The sequence below is a fragment of the Amblyomma maculatum genome, chromosome 7, assembly GCF_055883805.1.
Source record: "Amblyomma maculatum isolate TAMU_Amacu chromosome 7, ASM5588380v1, whole genome shotgun sequence".
In the NCBI taxonomy this organism is placed as follows: Eukaryota; Metazoa; Arthropoda; class Arachnida; order Ixodida; family Ixodidae; genus Amblyomma; species Amblyomma maculatum.
In genome coordinates, this window is record NC_139350.1 from 98,406,010 (window position 1) to 98,427,791 (window position 21,782).

Sequence of the window (21,782 nt, forward strand, 5' to 3'; positions counted from 1 at the left end):
TGCCGATCTCCGTTACGCTTATCTGCGCTGAAGGCGGCTCTCAGTAAAAGCAAGTCTAATGCCAGCGTTCTCTTAGCCGAGAGTGATCTTTCGTGACTACCACTTCAGTTTGCTTTAAAGCGGAGGTTTACAAGCTTGAAGATTTGAAGAAGTATATCCTACCATGCGTTAATCCATCAGAACTTCAGGCTGGACTTGAAGCACCACGAACAATTTTGACCAAATGGAGCACGAGTGGGAAGACATAAATAAGAAGTTAATTCACACCTTTCTGATCTCTATGCCTCGACGTTGTCAAGCTGTAATCGACAAAAGTGGCAGCTGTGCGAAGTTCTGGCGGTGTTATGTTATCATAAGATGCACTATACGTTTTAAATCGGAACCCTATTTATTATTAAAAACAGATAATATGGCTTACACCTTCAAGCTGTAAAGAAACAGACTTACTAACTGATTGGCTACTTTTCTCGCCGGTACGAATTGTCGGGTAATAGTGTAGTAAATTTTGTTTGCTGTCGTGCGAAAATTTTGTTTTGCTACCGAGCTCATGCGCATGATTTACAGCCCCCAAAAAAGTGAAAGAAGCCTTTTTCTTCCCTACTGTATAATACAAGTGAGAAGCCGCGTGCAATAGCTTTATTCAGTCAAAAGGCCGGAAAATGTGAAACAGTCCTCACATTTCAATGGATGAGACTCCCATTGCCGGTCGTCCTTGAAGATAAGCCGTTTCCTAGATGACCTGAAATAAGTAAGAAGTAAAAAAAAAGAACAAAACACGAATTTAACGTTACTTACACGATAAGGCTCATACGAATGGTACACGTATTAATGGCGCTGTTTCATATTTGATTGCTGCTTGAATACAAATTCGTCACGGCACATGCGCGCGACCTCTGTAACAAACTTGAAACCCTTAAGTGAGGTAGTCAAGAGTGCTACCTCATGGGCATTGGGTGTGGCCGATGGCTAGGCTTAGTCGGTGAGTAGGTTTCACCTAGCGGGAGCAGGGTGTGGATGACTAGGCGATGCCTATGTCCGGACTTACATAATTTTCACGCATAGGTTGAGGAGCAGTAGTCTCAGCATGTTTACCACATGGACTTTAATATGCAATTTAGTGGAATGCATGCGCTGAGGAAGCAAAGAGAGATATTAAGACGTAAATACTGGTTCCAGTTTTTATTTATTGGCTCAATGTACAGACTGGTATTACTTGATTACATGGACCACGTTGCAAACTCTACGTGTAGAGAGTTTGCGTTACCCTCTTATGCACCACTCAATATTGTACTCATCCTACCGTACATTCCTACTCTAGCTAAAGTGTCTGACTAGTGTGGACACTGTATGCATCAAGCGAAAGAAAATGAAGTACTCTAAAATATTGAAAATTGTTAGGCACTTGACAACTGAAGTCAGAAACTATTGCACAGACATTCAAGCTGTAAGTAGACACGTGGATAACGTCATGAGTTTTCTCGAACGCAAAGGAAAAAATTGGAAATTTGATATACAACCTCTTCATCGCTAGAGAATGCAAGCATGAAATGCATTGCACAAAAGGCGCATTGCTTTCTAGTGTGTCTCATGAATGTTGGTAGCTGCGACGGGGTCTTAAGGAGCCATTGCCGCTTTAGCTGAACAGAGTACATAGCTTCACCTCTGCCTGTGTGTTGCGCCAGAATGCAGCATATAAATAAAAAGCTAAGACGCTCTCTTCATATGATTAGATGCGCTGGTGCCTCCTCTTCTGCAGCACGTGCTATTCCATTCCCTTACTTTATAGTTTTGGTGTCCATAGAGAAGTGAGAGTTGTACTCTGGAATGTTTTCTAATCGAAAAGAACCATTAGCGGCATAGCGAAAACAGATGAAAAATAAGTAAAATAGTGACGTAAAACTCGCATCTGGAGTGACTAAAAGTTAAGTACTCTAACCTCAAATAATTCATCGATTCCTCAGATGCGTGAAATACTGATACTTTGCCTAGAGTCGCAGCCTTTCGGAAGTCGCAAGGTGCTCGAGATCTTTTAAGACTATCAGTGTTACTCGGAGGAAATTTTAGACAGTTCCCGAAAAAGCTTACCTTGAAGTTCAAGTTTTAGTTTCCCCTTCAACTTCAAACCCAGGTTGGCAGCAGTTCGAGGACAATGTTTATCTGAATTCGCCAATAGCCGAAGCTAAGATATCATGCATAAAACCGGACTCTAACCGCGCGATACTACGCCTCACTGATCAAACCTCCGAATTTTCGATAATAAGTGGAAATGAATGGAAACACTCGCGTCGTCTGAAATATATTCATCGAGCATTGCAAATTTAAGCCTATGATTATGATAGCACAAATGCGTATTGTTTTCGTTTCCAGGCTTATGAGATTTACTTATTAGATAAGATTCCAGGGGTGTACTTCAGGCATCTAGTTGAGGTAATACGAAATCATTGCAAGTTCTGTCATGCCGCATGGTGAATCCCCCCGACACTATGCTGGTAGTCCGCGGCCGTATGCGGCCAGGTGGCGTATATCTATGACGTATTCACTAAGATTAAATTAAGGAGCGGAGCAGACTGAACTTCATAAAAACAGCGATGTTCATTGCACACAGCGAGTGTGTGCCCAGTTAGAACTTGATAAAGGCGGTGGTACATTTTCGAATCTGGTGTGGTTCTTCAAGAAACGTGGTAGACATTTGGAGCAGCAGCAGCACGATTGGTCACTTGCTACCTATCACACCCTCTTGACTTTGCTAGCACTAAAACTCTCTCTCTCTCGAGACACATATGCAGGCAAAAAAAGCAACAAAACAGCAAAAGCCTGCTAAAGCAATGACCCGAGCGACCACATTTATACTGCCAAATCCCAGTCTCTGCCCCACAACCTTAACCTGTCCTCTCTTAGAGAGAGAGGACAAAAAATGAACAACGAAACAACGCAAGATTCTTCCAACGTTTCCGTTGGCAACTTTTTTTTCGCCCCGTCTCGCAACGCATCGACACCGCACCTGGTCACCTCAACGCCACGGTTGTCAATGCTAATTTGGCGTTCTCGTTTTGACGCATCCTTCCAGTACTTTTTGGCTCCATGCACCGCGATAAGTGGGCTTCGTCTTGGTCCGTAGATTTTCCCAAAATCTGCACCATCAGCGAGCCTTTGCAAGCGCGTTGTTGAAAAGACGACACGCAGCGAGCCCCACCCAAGCAGGTGCATCTCTATTTTCTCATACACGGGCTTCGTCGTTCCAAACTTTGACTCACCATTCGTTAGACACTGTTACGGCTGTTATTCAAACATCCATCGTATACGTGCCGTTCACCCTTCACCGCGCGAATACCTCAATGCCGACAAGCCTCTACTGGAGGGCTCCGGAAATTTCAACCACCCGTAGGGCTAACTTGGATTGACATCACACAGCACATGGACGCCTTGCTTTTTGCCTGTACCAAATTGCGGCTGCCGCAGCCGTGTTTTGGTTCTTTCTCCTTGGGCGCAAACGTCGAGCATTGTAACCAAGCAACACCGCGGCGGGGTGATTTCAACTCTTCTTTCACCGTATGCGCGTAACTGTCATCAGAACAAAAATATGAAAACTCGCTTCCATAGCCACTCTTACGCACATTCATGAAACCTGACCACACAAAATGACCTGGTTTTGTCACCGTTGTAATTAACGCAGTCATGCTTGCACTAACGACAAAGCATTAAAACTCGTAATTGGTTGTTTACTTAGCAGACGTTACGATGAATAATTAATGCCTGCCTCATTGCAATCCCAGTTGTCATAAAGCAAGTCAACTAAAAACGCGTTAGTCCTGTGTTGAAACAGAGATCCTGTATACGTCAGCACAAGGCCTGCTGCATTTTTGTTTTGGTGCATCTATCTGAGATGAGACAGTAAGGGTTAAACTAAATGGTCATTTCAAAAATAAATTTCCACAAATTTATAAACCACATTTCCTTCATGATTAAAACTAAAAGACTGACGTCTCCATTGCTCGACGCCAGCCTAAATGAAATAAAGAAAATTGAGAGGCCTCATGGTAAGGGCGTGGTTGCATCGTCCTGATTGCGGACAGAACGCACGGTTGAAGGACTGCTATGTCTGCGTGCATGTTTGTCTGCATTTGTGCGTTTGCGTGCAAACGCAGCGGCCCTAGAAGGAGCCTCCTCCGTCTGAACGGTTCCCGATATGGGACGAGGTCTGCGGGCTAGCGCCGCACGAACGGTGAGCGGAAGAATATCGATGTTGGCCGAAAAAAAGCGCAGCTCACCCAAAAAACACCCGATCCTCCCGCAACCAGGCCAGCTAGTCGGTTTCTGAGACTTTGACGGGCGCTCGTGGGCAGCAGTTGTGCGGCGGCCACAAACAACCGCGGCGAAACGAGAAGGATCCCCTAGGATCGCGGTAAGGAGGACTTCGAGAGAGAGAGAAACTTTGAAGCGAGCCAATCAACGCAAGAGAAAAGAGGAGACTGGAGTCGGGTGCCAAGAAGAGAGGTCTCACTTCGACAGGAAAGAAGTGCTGCATTTCGTGTATAATTGTAAATAAATTCTGCATTCTGTAATTAAAGGGGTCCTGGTTATCAGGAGAAAAGTTAAAGTTGAAGAGGAAGGAGAAAGGAGATCCTTGCATATTAATTTTTCATTGCAATACTAAACACCTTAGAACGAAATCCGCAAGGCGAAATTTCTGCACTATCAAATAAAACCACCCCACTCAATCGCAAGCAACTGATAACCAATGCATTTTTGCGAAGAGCGCTTAATAAGTAAGAACCAATCCTAGCCACTTTCAAAAATCTTCGATAAACGCATATCTCCGCATATATAAAAATCTCCGCAAAGCTTCTGAATATACTACATTTATCAACGCAAAATAGCATCTGATAAAATATTTTTGGCTACCCTTCTTCCCAAAGATGTCTGCCGTAGCCCTCTGCAGTAGCCCACCCCGGTTGCGCTAGCGTTTAGCCGCTGAAACCCAGATCTCTGGATTTAATTCCAGCCACTGCGGTCGTATTTCAATAGAGGTGAATTTTAAAGGCGCCCTTAAATGCGCGATTCCGCAGGTAAGCTAAATCACACGAAATAACCGGAAAGGATCCAGAACACCCTATTACTATGTCTCACACGACTAACCTGTAGCTTCACGCATGAAACGGCACGCAAGATTTACCTTCGCTTCCAGTAACACCCCTGATTTAATCTAGTCAGTTAGTCTCACACCTTCGCGCAAGTTTAGCAATCCTGCTTTCTAGAATCTCACTTTCCTTTTGAAGCATCTATGATTATGGTGACGTATTGTGTGTATTGTTTGTGGCCATATTCATATGAATGGCATAGCTTTCGGACGCACAATAAATTAATTCGTTTAAAGTTCGTCCTGCGTTCGAACCGATGAAATGAGACGAAGAGTTGATTCTACGTGGTGGTTTTCGGAAAGCAGGTTTTCGGAAATGGCACTCTACTATCGATATATCCATACCATCAACCAGGTGATAGAAAAATGCTGGGAATATAACCAGCCATTACACATAGTATTCATTGATTACGAAAAAGCCTGTGACTCAGTTGAAACCTCGGCGGTGACGCAGGCATTGCGAAATCAGGGGGAAGACGAGCCGTACGTGAAAGTGCTGGAAGATATATATAGTGGCTGCACAGCAACCATAGTTATGCATAAAGAAAGTAACAAAATTCCCATAAAGTAAGGTGTTAGGCAAGGAGACACAATCTCCCCAGTACTATTCACAGCTTGCTTAGAGGAAGTATTCAGAGACTTGGAATGGGAGCAGTTAAGGATAACGGTAGATGGAGAATACATCAGTAATTTGCGATTTGCTGATGACATTGCCTTGCTAAGCAACTCGGGGGATGAACAACAAATAATGATTGATGACCTAGACAGGAAAAGTAGAATGGTAGGCTTGAAAATCAATATGCAGAAGACTAAGGTAATGTTCAACAGCCTCGGGAAGGAACAGCAGTTTAAGTTAGGTAGCGAAGTACTGGAAGTAGTAGGCGAATATGTCTACTTAGGACTGGTAGTAACCGCCGATCCGGACCATAAAAAGGAATTAACACAAAGAATAAGATTGGATGGAGCGCATTTGGCACGCAATCGCAGATTATGACTAGCAACTTACCGGTATCGCTCAAGAGGAAAGTATACAACAGTTGCATCTTACCTGTACTCACCTATGGGGCTGAAACGTGGAGGCTAACCAAGAGAGTTCTACTTAAGTTGAGAACAACCCAGAGGGCTATGGAACGAAAAATGGTAGGGGTAACATTAAGAGATAGGAAGCGTGCAGAGTGGGTCAGAGAATTAACTCAAGTTACCCACATTCTAGAGGAAATTAAGAAGGAATGGACATCGGCAGGACATGTATAGTGCGAAGAGAGGATAACCGATGCTCGCTTAGGGTAACAAACTGGATTCCAAGGGAAGGAAAGCGTAGCAGGGCGAGGCAGAAAGTTAGGTGGACGGATGAGGTTAAGAAGTTCGCAGGGGTCAAGTGGGTGAAGCTAGCACAGAACCGGGTAATTGGAGAAATATGGGAGAGGCCTTCACCCTGCAGTATGTATAGTCAGGCTGATCATGATGATGGTTGGTGGGGCATCGGGTGTTTTCCTCGCGGCAAAGGCGAAATCATTTGTGGCCGAATTTACGCAAAACAGTTTGCAAAATTACCATAAGGCAGCTGGGAAGTGTGTACCACGTGTAATTAAACAAGCTTACAAAGTGCTTGAAAGAGAATGGGCTGGCTGTATTCTTTGGATCTGATCACAACACTTGAGATGCAATCTTATGTTATGGTTTGTGCATATATGATGGCAGTCGAAGCAAAAACCCGGATGATCATGTTTAGAAATCGTGTTTGGCGCAGGTGTTCGACCACGCTACGAAGCTGCGCACGCCGACAGGGCGGACCCTCATTGTCACCCTCAATCCAGCGGCGCATAGAAGCCGGGTTTCACAAGCCCAACGCGAGAATTTACGACGGAACAACACAGATAGGATGTGAAAGAAATGTTCACCGCAGCCACTAGAATCAAAGAGATAGCAGTACGAAGAGAAGAACGTCACGACTGACGTTTATGAAATACAATGACAATAGATATGCTTCTGAAGGAAACACTAAAAACACCACTCTTATATTTTCGAATCTTCTTGCTGCTTCAGCTTTTACAAAATGCTAACTCGCCGTAAATTCAAGCACGCCTCTACTGTAGAGACGAAGCCCTGACAACCAAACTCACTTTGTCTGATTTAGAATTATTTCACTCGCTTCATTCCTCACAAATACATCGGACAGCAAGTATCTTGAACATTATTGAAACCCAAAGCTACCAATCACTTGCATCTCCTCTTGAAGTGGCGGCGCGCGATAACTTCACGTCGCCCGACAACGTGCATTTCAGTGTTCGGCGCAGAGACGGAACGAAACGTCAAAAAAGAAAACTACTTTTATGCAGCTCCGCCACGGATGTATGACACGCACACATAATACATGACACATGACTCATGCGGCCGTTGATCGACGTCCGCCCATAACGGCACGCTGCGTGTATGAATTTCTTCCCAACACATTTCCTCTTTTACAGAGGTCATGGCAACGAAGAATCCAACTGTATAACTGTTTTTGCTATGAAGCACATTAGGCAGTCCGCAGCATGGCACTGCGAGTATAAAGACACAGGAAAAATTCATAGTTAATTCACCAATGCGAAGTAAAATCGGTTGCCGGTTACTCTTCCCGGCCATTTCCCCGCCGGGGTGGCGCTGTGGTTACGGCGCTCGACTACTGTTCCGAAGAATGCGGGATCGATTCCAGGGCTCGGCTGTCGCTTTTCGATGGAAGCAAAAAGCAAGGCGCCCGTGTGCTCTGCGATGTCAGTGCAGGTTAAAGAACCCCAGATGGTCGAAATTTTCGGAGTCCTCCACTACGGCGTCTCTCATAGCCAGAGTCGCTTTGGGACGTTAAACCTTACAAACCAAACCAAACAAAATCTACCGGACCACCTGTATGTTTGGTTCTGAGGCGTCGGTGTTTGAATATTTCCCTCTGCAGTGCACGCCGTAGAAGACTCAATAAAAGTAAAAAAAAAAAATCCGTTGAATTACATACTTTCGCTCTGGCAGATAAGTAACTAGAGCCCGATTTTCAGACCCTTTCTCGGCAGACAGCCGATCAAGCATTATTCATGGCAACTTGGGCAACACAAGACACTTCACGTCTGCCACTGTGGACGAAGGTGGCGCTGCTGAATATTATTAAGGATAGGTTATACACAATATAAACACCTAAGAAAGTGAAAGGTAGAGTAGCGGAACAGCGTCGCTGTTGCTTAGTTGGTAGAGTACCAAATGCAAAGTTCGGACGTTGCTGTTTCGAAACCACTGGTTGCATCAACACCAAGAAAAGCATCCAGCGAAACCATCCAGCGTTTTCTTTGGTGTCAGTGGCGGTACGCTCCCTTCGTATGTATCTCGTAATGAGCTCCTCATTTTCCCTACAGTTGTCTGCCGATACGCTACGTGCGAAACATTTATATAAAAAGCCTTTTGATTCATGCTGTCGTACGACTGATATCCGGGGACAGTTCGCTCGCTAGATTGTTTTTCTTTCGAAAGTAAACCGGTCAACAGAATTTTACGCAATGGCACTTCGTACATTGGAACCCGTTTTAGTGACATTTAAGAAACGTTTGACATTGCAACACAGCTCTCATAGAGATCCATCATACTTTGATGCTGACACACACCTGCCAACATTATTTTGTCGTTCTGTTTCTAAAAATAAGAAAACATTTGTATATTATAGGAAAAAAACAACACCTACTGTGACAATAATGGAATTCAGATATGACTGCTCAAGCATATGTAATCGCTACACTTCAACATATTCCACTAGATGTGCATTTTATTTCCTCATTTCACCTAGATATGTAAATTGAAAAGGTCACAGCTGTTCATTAAAAAGGGAACAAAACGAGTTGGTTAATTACCGACTAATTAGTATTCAACTAATTTTCTCAAAAGGCCTTAAAAAGTGACAACCGTCACAGAAAATGTTCAGAAGTCCACAACTAGTTCGAAAATTCTCAGTATGAATTCAGAAAGGACGTCTACCGAACTCCGCTCTACATTATAAAAAAACAATCATACGAAACGGCTTCGAAAAACGTTACATGCGGAATATTTGGAGATTTCCCAAAAGCGTCTGCTCGAATAAATCACAATATAATATTCATAAACTGACTGTTATGAAATACGAGTGCAATCCCTTGAGTTAATTTAATCTTGCTTGTCACATCGCGAACCGAACATCCAAATTAATCGTTTTACATCAGCACTAGAATATGTTAACAGCGGAGCATCTTGAATAAGTTTGAAAAGCAAGTTATTTTTAATATAGTAAGGATATGTCTCCACGTTTTAACCTAACCTGTCGTTCATCACTTATGCACACGACACAAGGATATTTATTTGTCGCAGCAGTTCTGATCTGGTAGCATGTACGTGTACGAAATATGGTGAGAAATGAGAAGCCTCGTTAACGAAAATTTACTCACCATTAGTCTGGACAAATCAAAGGTTCTCATTGCGATCTTGAGCCGAAAACAAGATATGCGCTACCTAGAAGAACATTTCCGTACGTCTGAGCGAATATATTCAAATCACTCGGATAATTAGGCTTGCTTTCTTCCTAACCCATGCAATGAATCGACATATCAATGATGCAATATCGAAACTATGCAAATTTATCAGCTTCATTTGTCGCCGCAGGAACGTGCTGGCAAAAATAATGAAACAAGTATAGTCAAAATTCGATTTAGTGAAACCCGATTTAAAGAAAGCCTTGATTTAACGAATATATTCCGATCCCCCGTTAGACGCCCATGTGGTCCAATGCTTTGAGTAACTCGAAATAACGAAACCAATTTCACTATCTGTTCAGATTTAACAAACGTTTTGTGTAAAATTGGTCTATTTTGTTCAAAACGCAAAAAAAAAATCTCTTCACTGCGAGCAATCCGTAACATCGTGGACAAACTTCCTCCCGCTTTTGCCAAACTGCGCGGTGCAAAACGGGAGATTTATAAGCCTGAATTCAGGAGATTCTGCTAACCGTAAAAAGCGTTCCCGTCGTCCAAATGTGTCGGCAAGGGTAGCATGTCGACACCGGGTCAAGTTTTGAATGCGCTTGATCTACTAAACAGTCTGTCGTAGGAACGCACGAAATATACTTGCAGTTCTCGCTTACAAACTGCAAGCAAGACGGGATGAGCGTCTTCTTTGCTAGGAAAGACGTATGTAGTTCCTTAGCACCCTTCTTTCCGGCATAGAATGTTTGTTGCTCGTTATCATATGTGCTAGCCATCGGTATCGGCCGTCCATGCAGTGGTGAGGCTGGTGGCGAAAAGAAAGTCACAAAGTACTGGTTCTATACGGACCACTCAGTCGCTGTCCAGCGGTGGCGGCTCCTGACGTCCAAGCAGTGCCATTGCTGGTTTTTCGTCATTCTTCATGCTCTCTGTCGAGAAAACTTCTCTTTGCCATTACGAAGCCAGCCATTTTTATTATTTCTGAGATATCGAAATTATAGCGCCTCTTTGTGCCGCGTCAAGTGAAAGTTTGCTGCCCGACACCGTGCATCTGCACGCTCAGCTTTAAGTCGAAAAACAATTCTGCTCGGAGCGGCGAGGAAAGAAATCTGGCTTCATGTGGCTCCGCCAGGAATATATGACCGCAGAGACAATGCACGACAATATGGCTCGTGCGGTTATCGAGCAGCTAATGCTTATCGCCACAGCTGGCACGCATGGAGGGAAATATCGTTCCGTGATTACCACTATGACTAACTGACAAAGAACTGCAGTTTTTCCACTGCTGGCTATTCCCGCTCTTCCTCTATGTTTAGAATGCCTGCCGAATACGGACGTTCCGACCATAGCCCTCCCCTGTGCTCGTTTCCTACGCTTCTCCGTTGGCTAGTATTCGCGCTTACTCCAGTTTTTGGGGAGAGAACCAGCTTAACGATGCCACACAGATGAAAGCGGGATAAACAATTTTTGGAACGTTTTCTCTTTCTTTGTGGGACGGCACTTTGCATCCCTCATGGACATCTGGCTGCCTGTCAGGTATTGAGGCATCATAGAGAGCGGCACTCGGGGCGCCGCTTATTGTGGAGCGGCTACAGCACTGGGCGTGCAGCGGCGTTGACATCGATATGAATGGCTGTGCAAAGTCAATGCAACAAGTCGCGCTACTTGGAAGAAAACGGTCGCAGCTGCCGATTGCAAGCGGAATCCACTCGATGATGATGATGATGAACGATGAAAAGGGACCCTGTGAACCGTGAGGCCAAATATTAAAGCAAAGAAATATCATTACTTCAAAGAACCAGAAAGTGAATATAATATTCACGCGCGCAAGCGATTGCAGTTTATGTTTTGTCCCTAAGAAAAACATGCCATATACAGAATATTATTTTAACTTGTTTTAAGCGACATCTTAAGGCCATTTAGTATCCGCTGCGTAATTGCACGAAGCTCAGATCAGACATGGCTCAAACCGAAGACCATACCCATGGCGTCAGTGGCCCCGGTTCAAGTTTGCGTGCTGCCTTTTGCAAGCGTCTGCGCTCAAAGGGGGGTATCTCTGTCAAACCGTCAGTATTTCGTTTTGCTGGTCGTGATAGAGCTTTACAGCAAGACGAAGATTGGGCGTTATTGAGGAACTTATTGCCGCTGCGTGTGCCCATTTTCGGACTATGCGACAATCTTGTGTCACCGCTCGGCGGCTCGGCCAATTCGGCCTCCCAGACAGGTCGCAAAAGTGGCGGCTTGTACATATCTGCATGAACGGGGTCTCGCTGTATTCGTTTAGTTGAATGGTGAAAATGGAATTTTATTGCCGTCAAGACGCGTGTCGCATTGTCAAAGCCTTTGGTCCGCTCTAATTGCTCGTGTTTGCTTGCTGTGTGGCATTACCACACAAACGTTCACTGAATGTGCTTTAGCTGGTATCACAGGGAGGTTCGTGTTATCAGTGGGACCTTTTGCTTAGATATATTAAACGCTGAAGTTGTAAATTTATTGCCCCAAATTGATTCCTCTCAACGGCAAATGAAGCGCGGGCGAAGCAATGGAATCGCAAACAAAGCGAAATTTTAGTTGTAGGAGCAAAAGTGTATTTCATTTCATTTCATTTTATTACCTTAAAGACCCCTCGCGGGGTATTACATAAGGGGTGGGATGAGATGAAAAGGTGCAAGACAATGCAATATATGTGATCATATGCAAAAAATGTTGTTTAGATTGCTAGCAAACGATGAAGGGCCGGTGATGTCGCCGATGTGCTGGGGAAGGCCGTTCCAATCTTTAGCTGCACGTGGGAAGAAGGAGGCTGGAAAAGTAACAGTTCGGGCACGTGGGCGAAACACTTGAAGCGTGTGGCTAGTGCGGTGGGAAATGTAAGATGCTGGCGTGATGTAGGGGCACGGTTAAGTGTTGAGTGAAAGAATTTGTGGTACAGTGATAGCGTGGCTATGCGACGACGAACGGAAAGAGGCGACAGTGCTGATTTAGCTTTTAGGGCTGAAACACTGACGTCGTACGAGTAAGAAGAATGAATGAACCTTGTAGCGCGGTTTTGAACGGCTTCTAGATCGTTTATGAGGTTAATATGATGTGGGTCCCATATGGCGGATGCATATTCAAGTTTAGGTCTAATGAGTGACTTGTAGGCGAGCAATTTCACGTGATACGAGGCGAGGCGAAGGTGACGTTTAAGAAATCCCAGAGTTTTGTTGGCAGATGATATCACGTTAGCAACATGTGCATTCCATGTTAGGTCATTAGATAATGTGACGCCTAAGTACTTGAAAGATGATACAGATTCTATGGACTCGTTAGCGATTTTGTAATGGAAGGCATGACTCGTTTTGCGACGGGTAATGGAAAGAAGCTTGCATTTGCTAGGGTTCAGGATCATAAGCCAATTTTTGCACCACTGTTCAATTTGGTTAAGGTCCTGCTGGAGGGCTTCTTGATCAGTTGTGTTTGTTATTTGGCGGTAAATTACGCAGTCGTCAGCAAACATTCGAATTTGGCAGGATACATGCTGTGGGAGATCGTTAATATAAATTAAAAACAGTAGGGGCGCAAGAACGGAGCCTTGTGGGACGCCGGATGTTACAGGGAGAGGGTTGGAAGAGTGTTCACAATGACTGACTGAAAACGATTTTTTAGGAAGGCCTCGATCCAGTTTAGCACATTAGGATGTAAGTTTAGAATAGAAAGTTTTTGTATTAATCGCTGACGTGGAACTTTATCAAATGCTTTAGCGTAATCCAGAAAGATGGCGTCAACTTGAAGGTTAGCATCCAGGTCAGCATGCAAGTCGTTGAGGAACATGGCTAGTTGTGTTTCGCATGAATACCCCTTGCGGAAAGCGTGTTGGGATGGATGGAAGAAATTGTTAGAGTCATTTTCACTTCGTTGTTATTTTCACTTCGTTGACGCATTAACGTCTAAACAGTAACGATTCCCGTTTGAATTGCTTACTTAAACTCTTACGTATTCTAACGCTAGCGTTAAAGATATCCCGTTCGCTCTTCTTTGTCCTTTGAGGCTTTGACACTGATGGTACTTTGCTTGTTCGCAAAGTTTTACATTTTTATAATCTCACAGGGTCACGTTTGCAGACCTACGCTGATGTCATTTTGTTATCACGAGTATTACGTAAGACCATAACAGACGAGTGAAAGGCGGTCGCTTTCCGACAGTTCAATACTTGCATTTTCGTGACGCTTTTTTTTATGTAATCGTGACTTAATAAAGCCTGGCTTTCGATTCAGCACAGCTTCAATCATTTATGCCCTTAGAGAAATCAATCAAGCATCGTGATTCTTATTCATGCGCTTGCCCAATTAAAATGAAGACTACTTATATCAGAAACGTGTCCTTAGAAACAAACCACAAAATGGGTTTACAATACGGACACGAAAGACTAGGCTAACGATGACGGAGCCAGAAACATGCTATGATAAGGTGGTTGAGGAAGCCGTATTATTACAGTAAACGTAAAACTTAGAAATTCATGTCAAGCAAAGTTGGCTGAACTGTTTCGGTGTTCATTTTTCCGCCTTACCCGAAAACCGTTCTGCCTTCGTCGCCGTTAGCCTTGTTCTTCGTTCAAAAGTAAGAAAGATATCAAATTCCCCACCAATGGTACGTCAATGTGACGTCACGTACTTGCTTTGCCTCACAGTTCACAAGGGCGCCAAGAAACTAAAGCCTCACTCACAATCGACAAGCTTGCTTCTAGGGGAGTTTCGCTACCATTTGATGCTTCTACCATGGGTAGAGGTGGCTTTTTTAAATCATGTGTCTTTTAGCTAAAACCTGAGACCTTTCGGCTATGGCACTTAGCGTGCGGTGCATTAAATGTAATCGGAAAAAAAATGTCAAGTAATGTTAAGCTACATTGGATTAAAATGAATCAAGTGCAATAAGGAGAATAGGATAATTTTGAGAAGCCATGGTAAATTTTCCAGAGAAGGCATTTTTCGAAGCTACCAGGCATCAATCGCTTTCATGTCGTAGCTCTACTTTCGTCAGCGTAAGCTGGGATCATTAAGGTGACAAATTTTCTCTGTCTCAGGTAACTGTAGCTACGATTGTTTTAAGAAGCGGAAAGAACTACATTATAGAATGCATGCGGGGTACCTATTGCCAAAGCACATACTGGTTGCCAATTAAGTTATTGCCTATTCATTGCTTTTGTAACTGCTCCACTGAGAAGATTTCTTTGTGGTCTGGTCGTGCTAGTTGGTTCATAATAGACGCAAAGAAAAAAGGGCTGGAGCGAGATGCGGACGAAAAAGAAGCAAATATATAGACAAATGAAGAACTAGACTGACGGAAAGAACTGCGCGAGCGATGTTTTTGATCGCGAAGCGAGCGAACGAAACAACTTAAGACGCTTTATTCGTCTCGCAAAGAATGGTAAAAACTTTGAGAGCACTGCAGGCTGCATTTGAGAAATGGGAAAGCCTGAGCGTTTCTGCTGGACGCGGTACATAGTGGGCCCCTCATATAGGTTTTGCTAGCAACGCTAAGGCTTGTGCCGCCACAGTAGAAATTTCCTTTCAGTTGCGAACGTTCGTTGCTGTACTGCTGCAAGTGTAGGATTGGACTGTATGCCGCCGCTCCTATCGCGAATCGTTCTCAAAGACACGAGACATTTTGATGCAACTTGACTGCCACGTGACTTTGTAACGTGATATTCTTATAGCTGCATGAAATTCACAGCCAATTTGGCTGTCACGTGACAAGGTCACGTGATACTTTCATACAGTACCGTGACATTTGGGACCCATGTCTACGCACTTTTTGTGATTCAATCTTGGACCCTTGTCTCAACCCTTTCTGTGGCCCCACCGCGGTGTTGCAGCGGTTAAGATGATCGATTACTGTGCCGGAGTATTCGGGTTTTATCGCGATCGCTTGCGGTTGCGTTTCAATGAAGCCGAAACGGAGTGGCGCCCGTGAGCTGTAAGATGTCAATGCACAATTAAAAACCCCAGGTGGCCGAAATTTCCGTAGCCCTCCACTACAACGTCTCTCATAACCTTAGTCGCTTTGGTATGTTAAACCTTAAAAACTAAACCAGTCAATCATTTTCCTGACCCAGTTTGGGATCCATGGCTCAGCGCTTTTCGTGGCCCATGTCTCAGCACATTTTGTTACCTCAAATCGGAATTAAGGCTCATGACTTTTGTATGAATAACTCAAACCTATAAACATGTGTTTAGTCATGATTCCTAGAAATGACTATGATGCCCAACAATGACCATCACACGTTACTTAAACTACGATGTCTCATAAGACCGTGACAATGACATGAGATACCGTTTTTGTACCACGTATCACATATTCAGACAAGACTACTAATTTCAACATCTGATAACGACATCACCAGTTGAATTTTGCCTCCACATTTGCTTCTACTTTTTTGTGGATATCTTTGGTGCCAACGTAGCCTAGCAAGTTTTTTGCCTTAAAAGCCATGAAAGCACATCAAACAACGCCCCTAGTATTTCTAGCCGCGAGGATAATCAAGTGGTCTGCAAGGCCAATCTTGTGGCGTATAACTTGCAAACCGATTGCTTTCTGTAGGACCCTCCCGATCTTTCCTTTCATTTCGCTTCATGCTCTCGCGGATGGAGAATGCCTAAGCACGAAACATTCTGGAGAAGCCAAATTTAATTTGAATGTCAGCACTGAGTTGGCCATAGTGTAAGTAGGTTGGACACTAATTTTGCTAAAAATGGGCGGAGTCAAGTTTCGCCGATACGACAGAAACTCCAGAAGCAGGCCGCCTGAATTTGGAGGTTACCACTAGATTGGCTGGGTTCACATTAGACTGGATACTCATCATCATCATCATCAGCCTGACTATACCCACTGCAGGGCGAAGGCCTCTCCCATATTTTTCCACTTAACCCGGTTCTGTGCTAGCTGTATCCACTTGACCCCTGTGAACTTCTCAATCTCATCCACCCACCTAACTTTCTGCAGCCACCTGCTACGCTTTTCTTCCCTTGGAATCCAGTTTGTTACCCTAAGCGACCATCGGTTATCCTCTCTTCGCACTACATGTCCTGCCCATGTCCATGTCTTCTTCCTAATTTCCACTAATGTCAAATATCAACCTTGTCAAAATTTGGGGGTAACAAGCCAAATCATGACTGTGTTGATAATCTGGGACCCATGTGGTACTGTAGGGGGTTTAGCGAGCGGCGAACGCGTCTCGTTATATCTTCTTCAGTGCCGGGCAGGTCGTCCAGTCTCAGTGAACACTTTAGGAGGTGTTCGCCCTTTTTAAAGCGTGGTTGCGAGTAGCACGACTGCGCATCAAAGTAAAATGGCGGATAAACCTGGAGATGATGCTTCGTAAGCGGGTCATTTCGCTTCTGTGGGCAATCGAGGGAGACGCATTGGCGCTCCGATGTAAGCGGCTACGTTCTCGCATGTTCATCCTAACAGTGGACGACCCTGTACCTGCTTCGGTTCCTGAATGACTGGAATTCGGTGCCCGGATTTTACCACTCGGTTTTGGCTCAACGGCACATCAAATTCCCCGACTACGACACCAAAAAGCATTTCATACCGAAAGTCATTGTCATAAGTTAATTCGATCTTTGGAGGTGGAATGATCGGCACGGCGAACTATGTGCCGGTCGCGGAAGTTTTTATAAAGTATTGTCGACAAGGTTTACCTGTTTACGTTTTATATTTTATCCCACATCGTATGTGGCGGCATCTGGCGCATTCACATCAACGAGCGCACGCAGTTTTAAAACTGCTAAAGGGATATTCTGGTTAGCGTTACCCGACGTAGATTTATGCGGCTAAATGAACGGATACCGTAATACTTGTTGAAATTAGCCGAAACAAGCACAGTCGAACATAGGAGTGGGGCAAGGCGATTACAGACCAAAACATGAACAAGAATGTTTTGGACGTCGAGCCGACCAGTCGCCTCTTTCCTGCGCCGTTTGAGGCAATGGTTAACCCCACGTGGGACTCTACGCTTTCACAGCCCAGCCGTGACGCCAAATGGACGCTGCTGATTTTTGCTAAGAGTGTTCAGCGCAAAAGGGCAACGAGGCAAAATGAATTGGCACCCCAGGTTGGTTGAAGGTGGAAGAAACGAGACTGGCAACTGCTGTTTTTTGTTCGCCCCTCACCGTGAACGCAGCCGTAGACGCATGTCTCGGTGAATAAATACCTCGAGTAAAGTGTCCGAGTAGGGAGCAACTAACGAGGAAAGCGTCGAGTAAGGGTTACACTCCTGTGCATAAACAATGTAGGCGTTGTTTTTGTTGTGGGAATGTAGACGTGATTTCTCCCCGATGAAGTGGAGCTGTAAAAGTTATGACGCGCATTACTCGTCTTTTCTAGTATCGGGTCGTGCTGCGTGCGGTATCTCGCATCAAAATGTGGATTAAGTAATTCGGAAAGCTGCTTTCGACTAAAACGTTGTACGCCTTGCATTCCGCAAGATTGTGCTCTAAATACTAGAAAAAAAAAGCAGAAAGTCAATTTCGTCGTTACCATACACATCGAATTTTATCTACCTACCGCGACGAATTGTCCACCACATTCTACAATATACCGATAAATTTAGACCACAATGAGTTAATTTGTTGGAACTGTTGGAAATTGAGGTGGTTTCATTGAAAAATGTGTGCACAATAAAAAGAAACTTCCAATATATATACTTATTCCTAGTAGAGGAGAGGATTACTCTAAACTAGCGCAAAAAGAAAAAAAAAGCAATTCATTTGATTCGAGACAGTAATCTGGTGCGGTTTTCACATTCACAAAGACATGCAGGTAAACCTGGTGAATGCTTGCAGTAAGGAAATATTTAAAGACACAACCCTTTCATTCGTAATATAAAGGTGCCGATATATATTCGCATACCCGGTGGCACTACGCGCTCTGTCGAAGATAAGCATCGTTATGGATGTTTCATTATTCGAGAAAATGTTAAAGCTTTCAATATAATTCTTACAAAAGCGCACGGCTCTATCTTTATTTTCTTTATTTGTGGGCGATGTTTTGTGATTTCTTTAATTATTTAGTGCACACAAGAGGTGCCGTTTCAAAAATGCATGAAATTTCACCTCATAAACTTAATTCTGAGTTGCGACTCTGATTATTTTGTCAGCCATTGACCTGATCATTAAACCACTTATTAGTGCCAGAGTAATGGATTGAGCGTTTTATTGCAAATTCTATCTTAATGATGAATCGCCATCCAGAGTCCAGCAGAACGAATCGACATTACAAAGAAATGTTTGTAAGGCCTGCACATCGCCTTTATCCTTCCACCACGTGCAGGCGAAAAAAGGCGCATCAACTGCTTTACACTATACTAAACAAACAAGCAAGAAAAAGGGCAAACATTTTGCGAGTGCTTCAGAAACTTTCGCGTTATCTCCATACACTGCAGCGTAATCCAGACGTAGTCCCCAAAGAGAAGTGTGGAAAGTAGTATAATTACGTTACGAAACAGCAAGCGTGGAGAGTGGGTTAAGGAACAAACGCGAATTGATAACGTGCGAAGGCACAACCGGAAGGGAACATAACCGAGAGTCACTAAGGTGTACAGTCTGGTTTCCGTGAGAAACCAAGCGCAGCAGGGGGCGTCAGCAAGACGGTAGAGTGGAGCAGATCAAAAGAGATTGCGGTATTAGCCTGACCACAGGTGTCGCAGGTGTCGCCAAAGAGGGCTAAGTGATGTTATATTGGCGAGGCCCTTGCTCTGCAGTGTGAGTAGGCGCTCTGATGCATGAAGCCTCACGGCTCACGCTGTGTAGAGTAGCATCCTATGCAGCGGTTGGCGCGTCAGTGCTTCTTAATGTGCGTCGTCTACCATTGCGTGCGCTACTTCGCTGGGCTCGTGACTAGATCCGAGGCACCAGCTTCCAACCTTATGAAGCCGCCATCCCCGTGTAATCTCCGCGTCAATAAGGGAACACTCACCCGGTTCCGTAGACACTCGTTAGCGAAACCGACAGAAAAATGAGGATGCAAGTAGCCTGGATCGCACCGCTGGCGCCCGGCCGCCGCATTGCTATCACTACGTGCTGGCCGTTGCGGCCGCGTCAGCTGTATTCGTATGTGCGCGCACGTGCCGCCGCTCCCGCCTGCAGCATATGCGTACTGTCTCCAGCGCGCACAGCTGGATATAGGTGTCGCAGGCGTTTTTGAAGGGTCCAGCTCGCGCTCGCGAGTGGCACTGCGGTGCAAATGTGCTCGATAAAGCGGAAGAAATAGTACAAAAGGCTGGCCGCAAGCGGCTGTCTTGAAGCACGAATTGCTTTTGTCGCCTGAGCGACGCACGGCGTTAGGTGCTGCTCCGTTTCTGTGGAACAGGGACGCTCGTGGTGCCGAGTGAATATTGTCACGACAACCCAGCTGCGATTTCTACTGCGTTCTGTGTGGCGACAGTGCGGGAAAAAAGAGATGACGCCGGCGTGAAGCCTATAGGCGTTCTCCGTCGATCACGGATACCTGATATGGCTGCTGCGCACACGACCGCTTCTCACGCGGCGACGTGAGCAATACGCGCGCAGTTGCGTTTCCCCGGGGAGAATGAAACGGCGTGTTGTTACGCTCGGCTTTTGTCAAGGACGGTGCTGTCTAGGAGGCACAGTACTGTCACAGAATACATCAATATAGGAGGAGGGACTGAGTTGAATAAGCCGCTGTGTGGTGGAAACCATTGCTTCTCTAACTCAAAGGAAGCGTTGGCTGAGGCTGGTAGAGTGTTTTAAAATATATATTGTTTTGTGTATTCATTATTTGTGTGAAAATAGGAGTTGTTTTCGCTTTCTGAAGACATTTCTCATACTCGTAGAGGGCTTTACGTTTTTAGTTTTATGGTAGTAGCTTTATGTTGTCAGTAGTCACATTAAGTAGAGTTGTCAAGAGTGTGTTGCGTTTATTTTTTGACGGCCTTTTGTGCGTTATGACGAATAAACGTGACAACTAACATTACGTGTGAATGGCTGTGTGTGTTCAAAAGCAGCGCTAGCATTAGGAAATATACTCGACACATTTGGTGCCACGTCGCTGTAGTTTTGTTCTGGAGGTTTTCAAGAAAATTGAGCCTCCCGAAAAATTTCTTTTTTAGCTACAGACTGTTCGTGTACTGTTTGTACGCCTGTCGTTCCTAATTAGCCTTTAGTGTAGCCTTTAACCGTAGTCACCGATGCCTGCTATATTTCTGATGTTGGGTGCAAATTAGCATGCTTTGCAACCGCGCAGCCCAACCAAGTTGCCAGCAAGTAAAGACTAAATATATTTGAGTTGGGTTTCATCCATTCAGATGAAAAAAAAAAAAATGCACCAGTTTATGCAAACGAGCGTTTGTGTCCGGCAAGGAATGTGCTGCTCGTCGACACTCTGAAGGCAAAAAAAGAACGGCTGAACGCATGTTTAGGTCATAACGCAAACTTTGACCCGCAAAACGCACAACACGCACGTATTGAAGGTAAGACGCATGGCTGACTTTGGCCAAGCTTTGTCATAAATACAGGCGTAACCTTTGTTCTCCGAAAAGGCAGTAAGGGCAAGGAGGCACGGTCTTTAAAACGAAACACGAAACTATTTTGGTTTGATTTTGGAGTTCAGTGCTCCAAAACGACTCGGGTTATGAGAGACGCCATAGTGGATGCTCCTGGAATTTCGACCACGTCGGGCTCTTTAACATGCACTGACATCGCACAGCACACGGGTGCCGTGCTTTTCGCCTCTGTCGAAAAGCGGACGCCGCGGCCGGGATTCGATCCCGCCTCCTTGGGTTCAGCAGTCGAGAGCACTAACGCCAAAGCCACTCAGGCGGAGCACGAAACTGTAATGAACTTTTACATTTCAAAAGAAGCGGTCGACCAAAAGTACCACACGCGCGTACGTTCTCTCAATTTGAGAAGCAAAGTAAATGGGATCTGCAGGCAAGCCTGACTGTCTCTCCCTCGCTGTCTCGGTGGGGGAGTTACTTTACCTTATGTCTAGCCTTGCATGCGTCAGACGACGAGGAAGGCAGCAGAAGTGTCAGTTGTGAAGCATCGTCTCATTCCCAAGCCGTGAACAGATGGAGGTAACACCCCCACACACTGACAGGTCAGTCGACGGGTGCAACGCGCTCTCCTTCCCAAAGGAAAACACAACACCCTGTACATCTGGAGTGCTAGGAA

General features: G+C 44.8%; 1 protein-coding gene across 1 annotated transcript in view; it reads right to left on the reverse strand.

Annotated features, from left to right (window-relative positions):
• Positions 1-19,752, reverse strand: part of LOC146184095 (uncharacterized) — a 50,509-nt gene extending 30,757 nt beyond the window's left edge. The window contains exons 1-2 of the mRNA XM_084608787.1: positions 19,567-19,752; positions 678-739 (exon numbers count right to left, since the gene is read on the reverse strand). Of these exons, the coding sequence (XP_084464913.1) occupies positions 678-739; positions 19,567-19,655 (151 nt within the window). The 5' untranslated portion in view covers positions 19,656-19,752. The remainder of the gene's footprint in view (positions 1-677; positions 740-19,566) is intronic.
• Between the last annotated feature and the right edge of the window lie 2,030 nt (positions 19,753-21,782).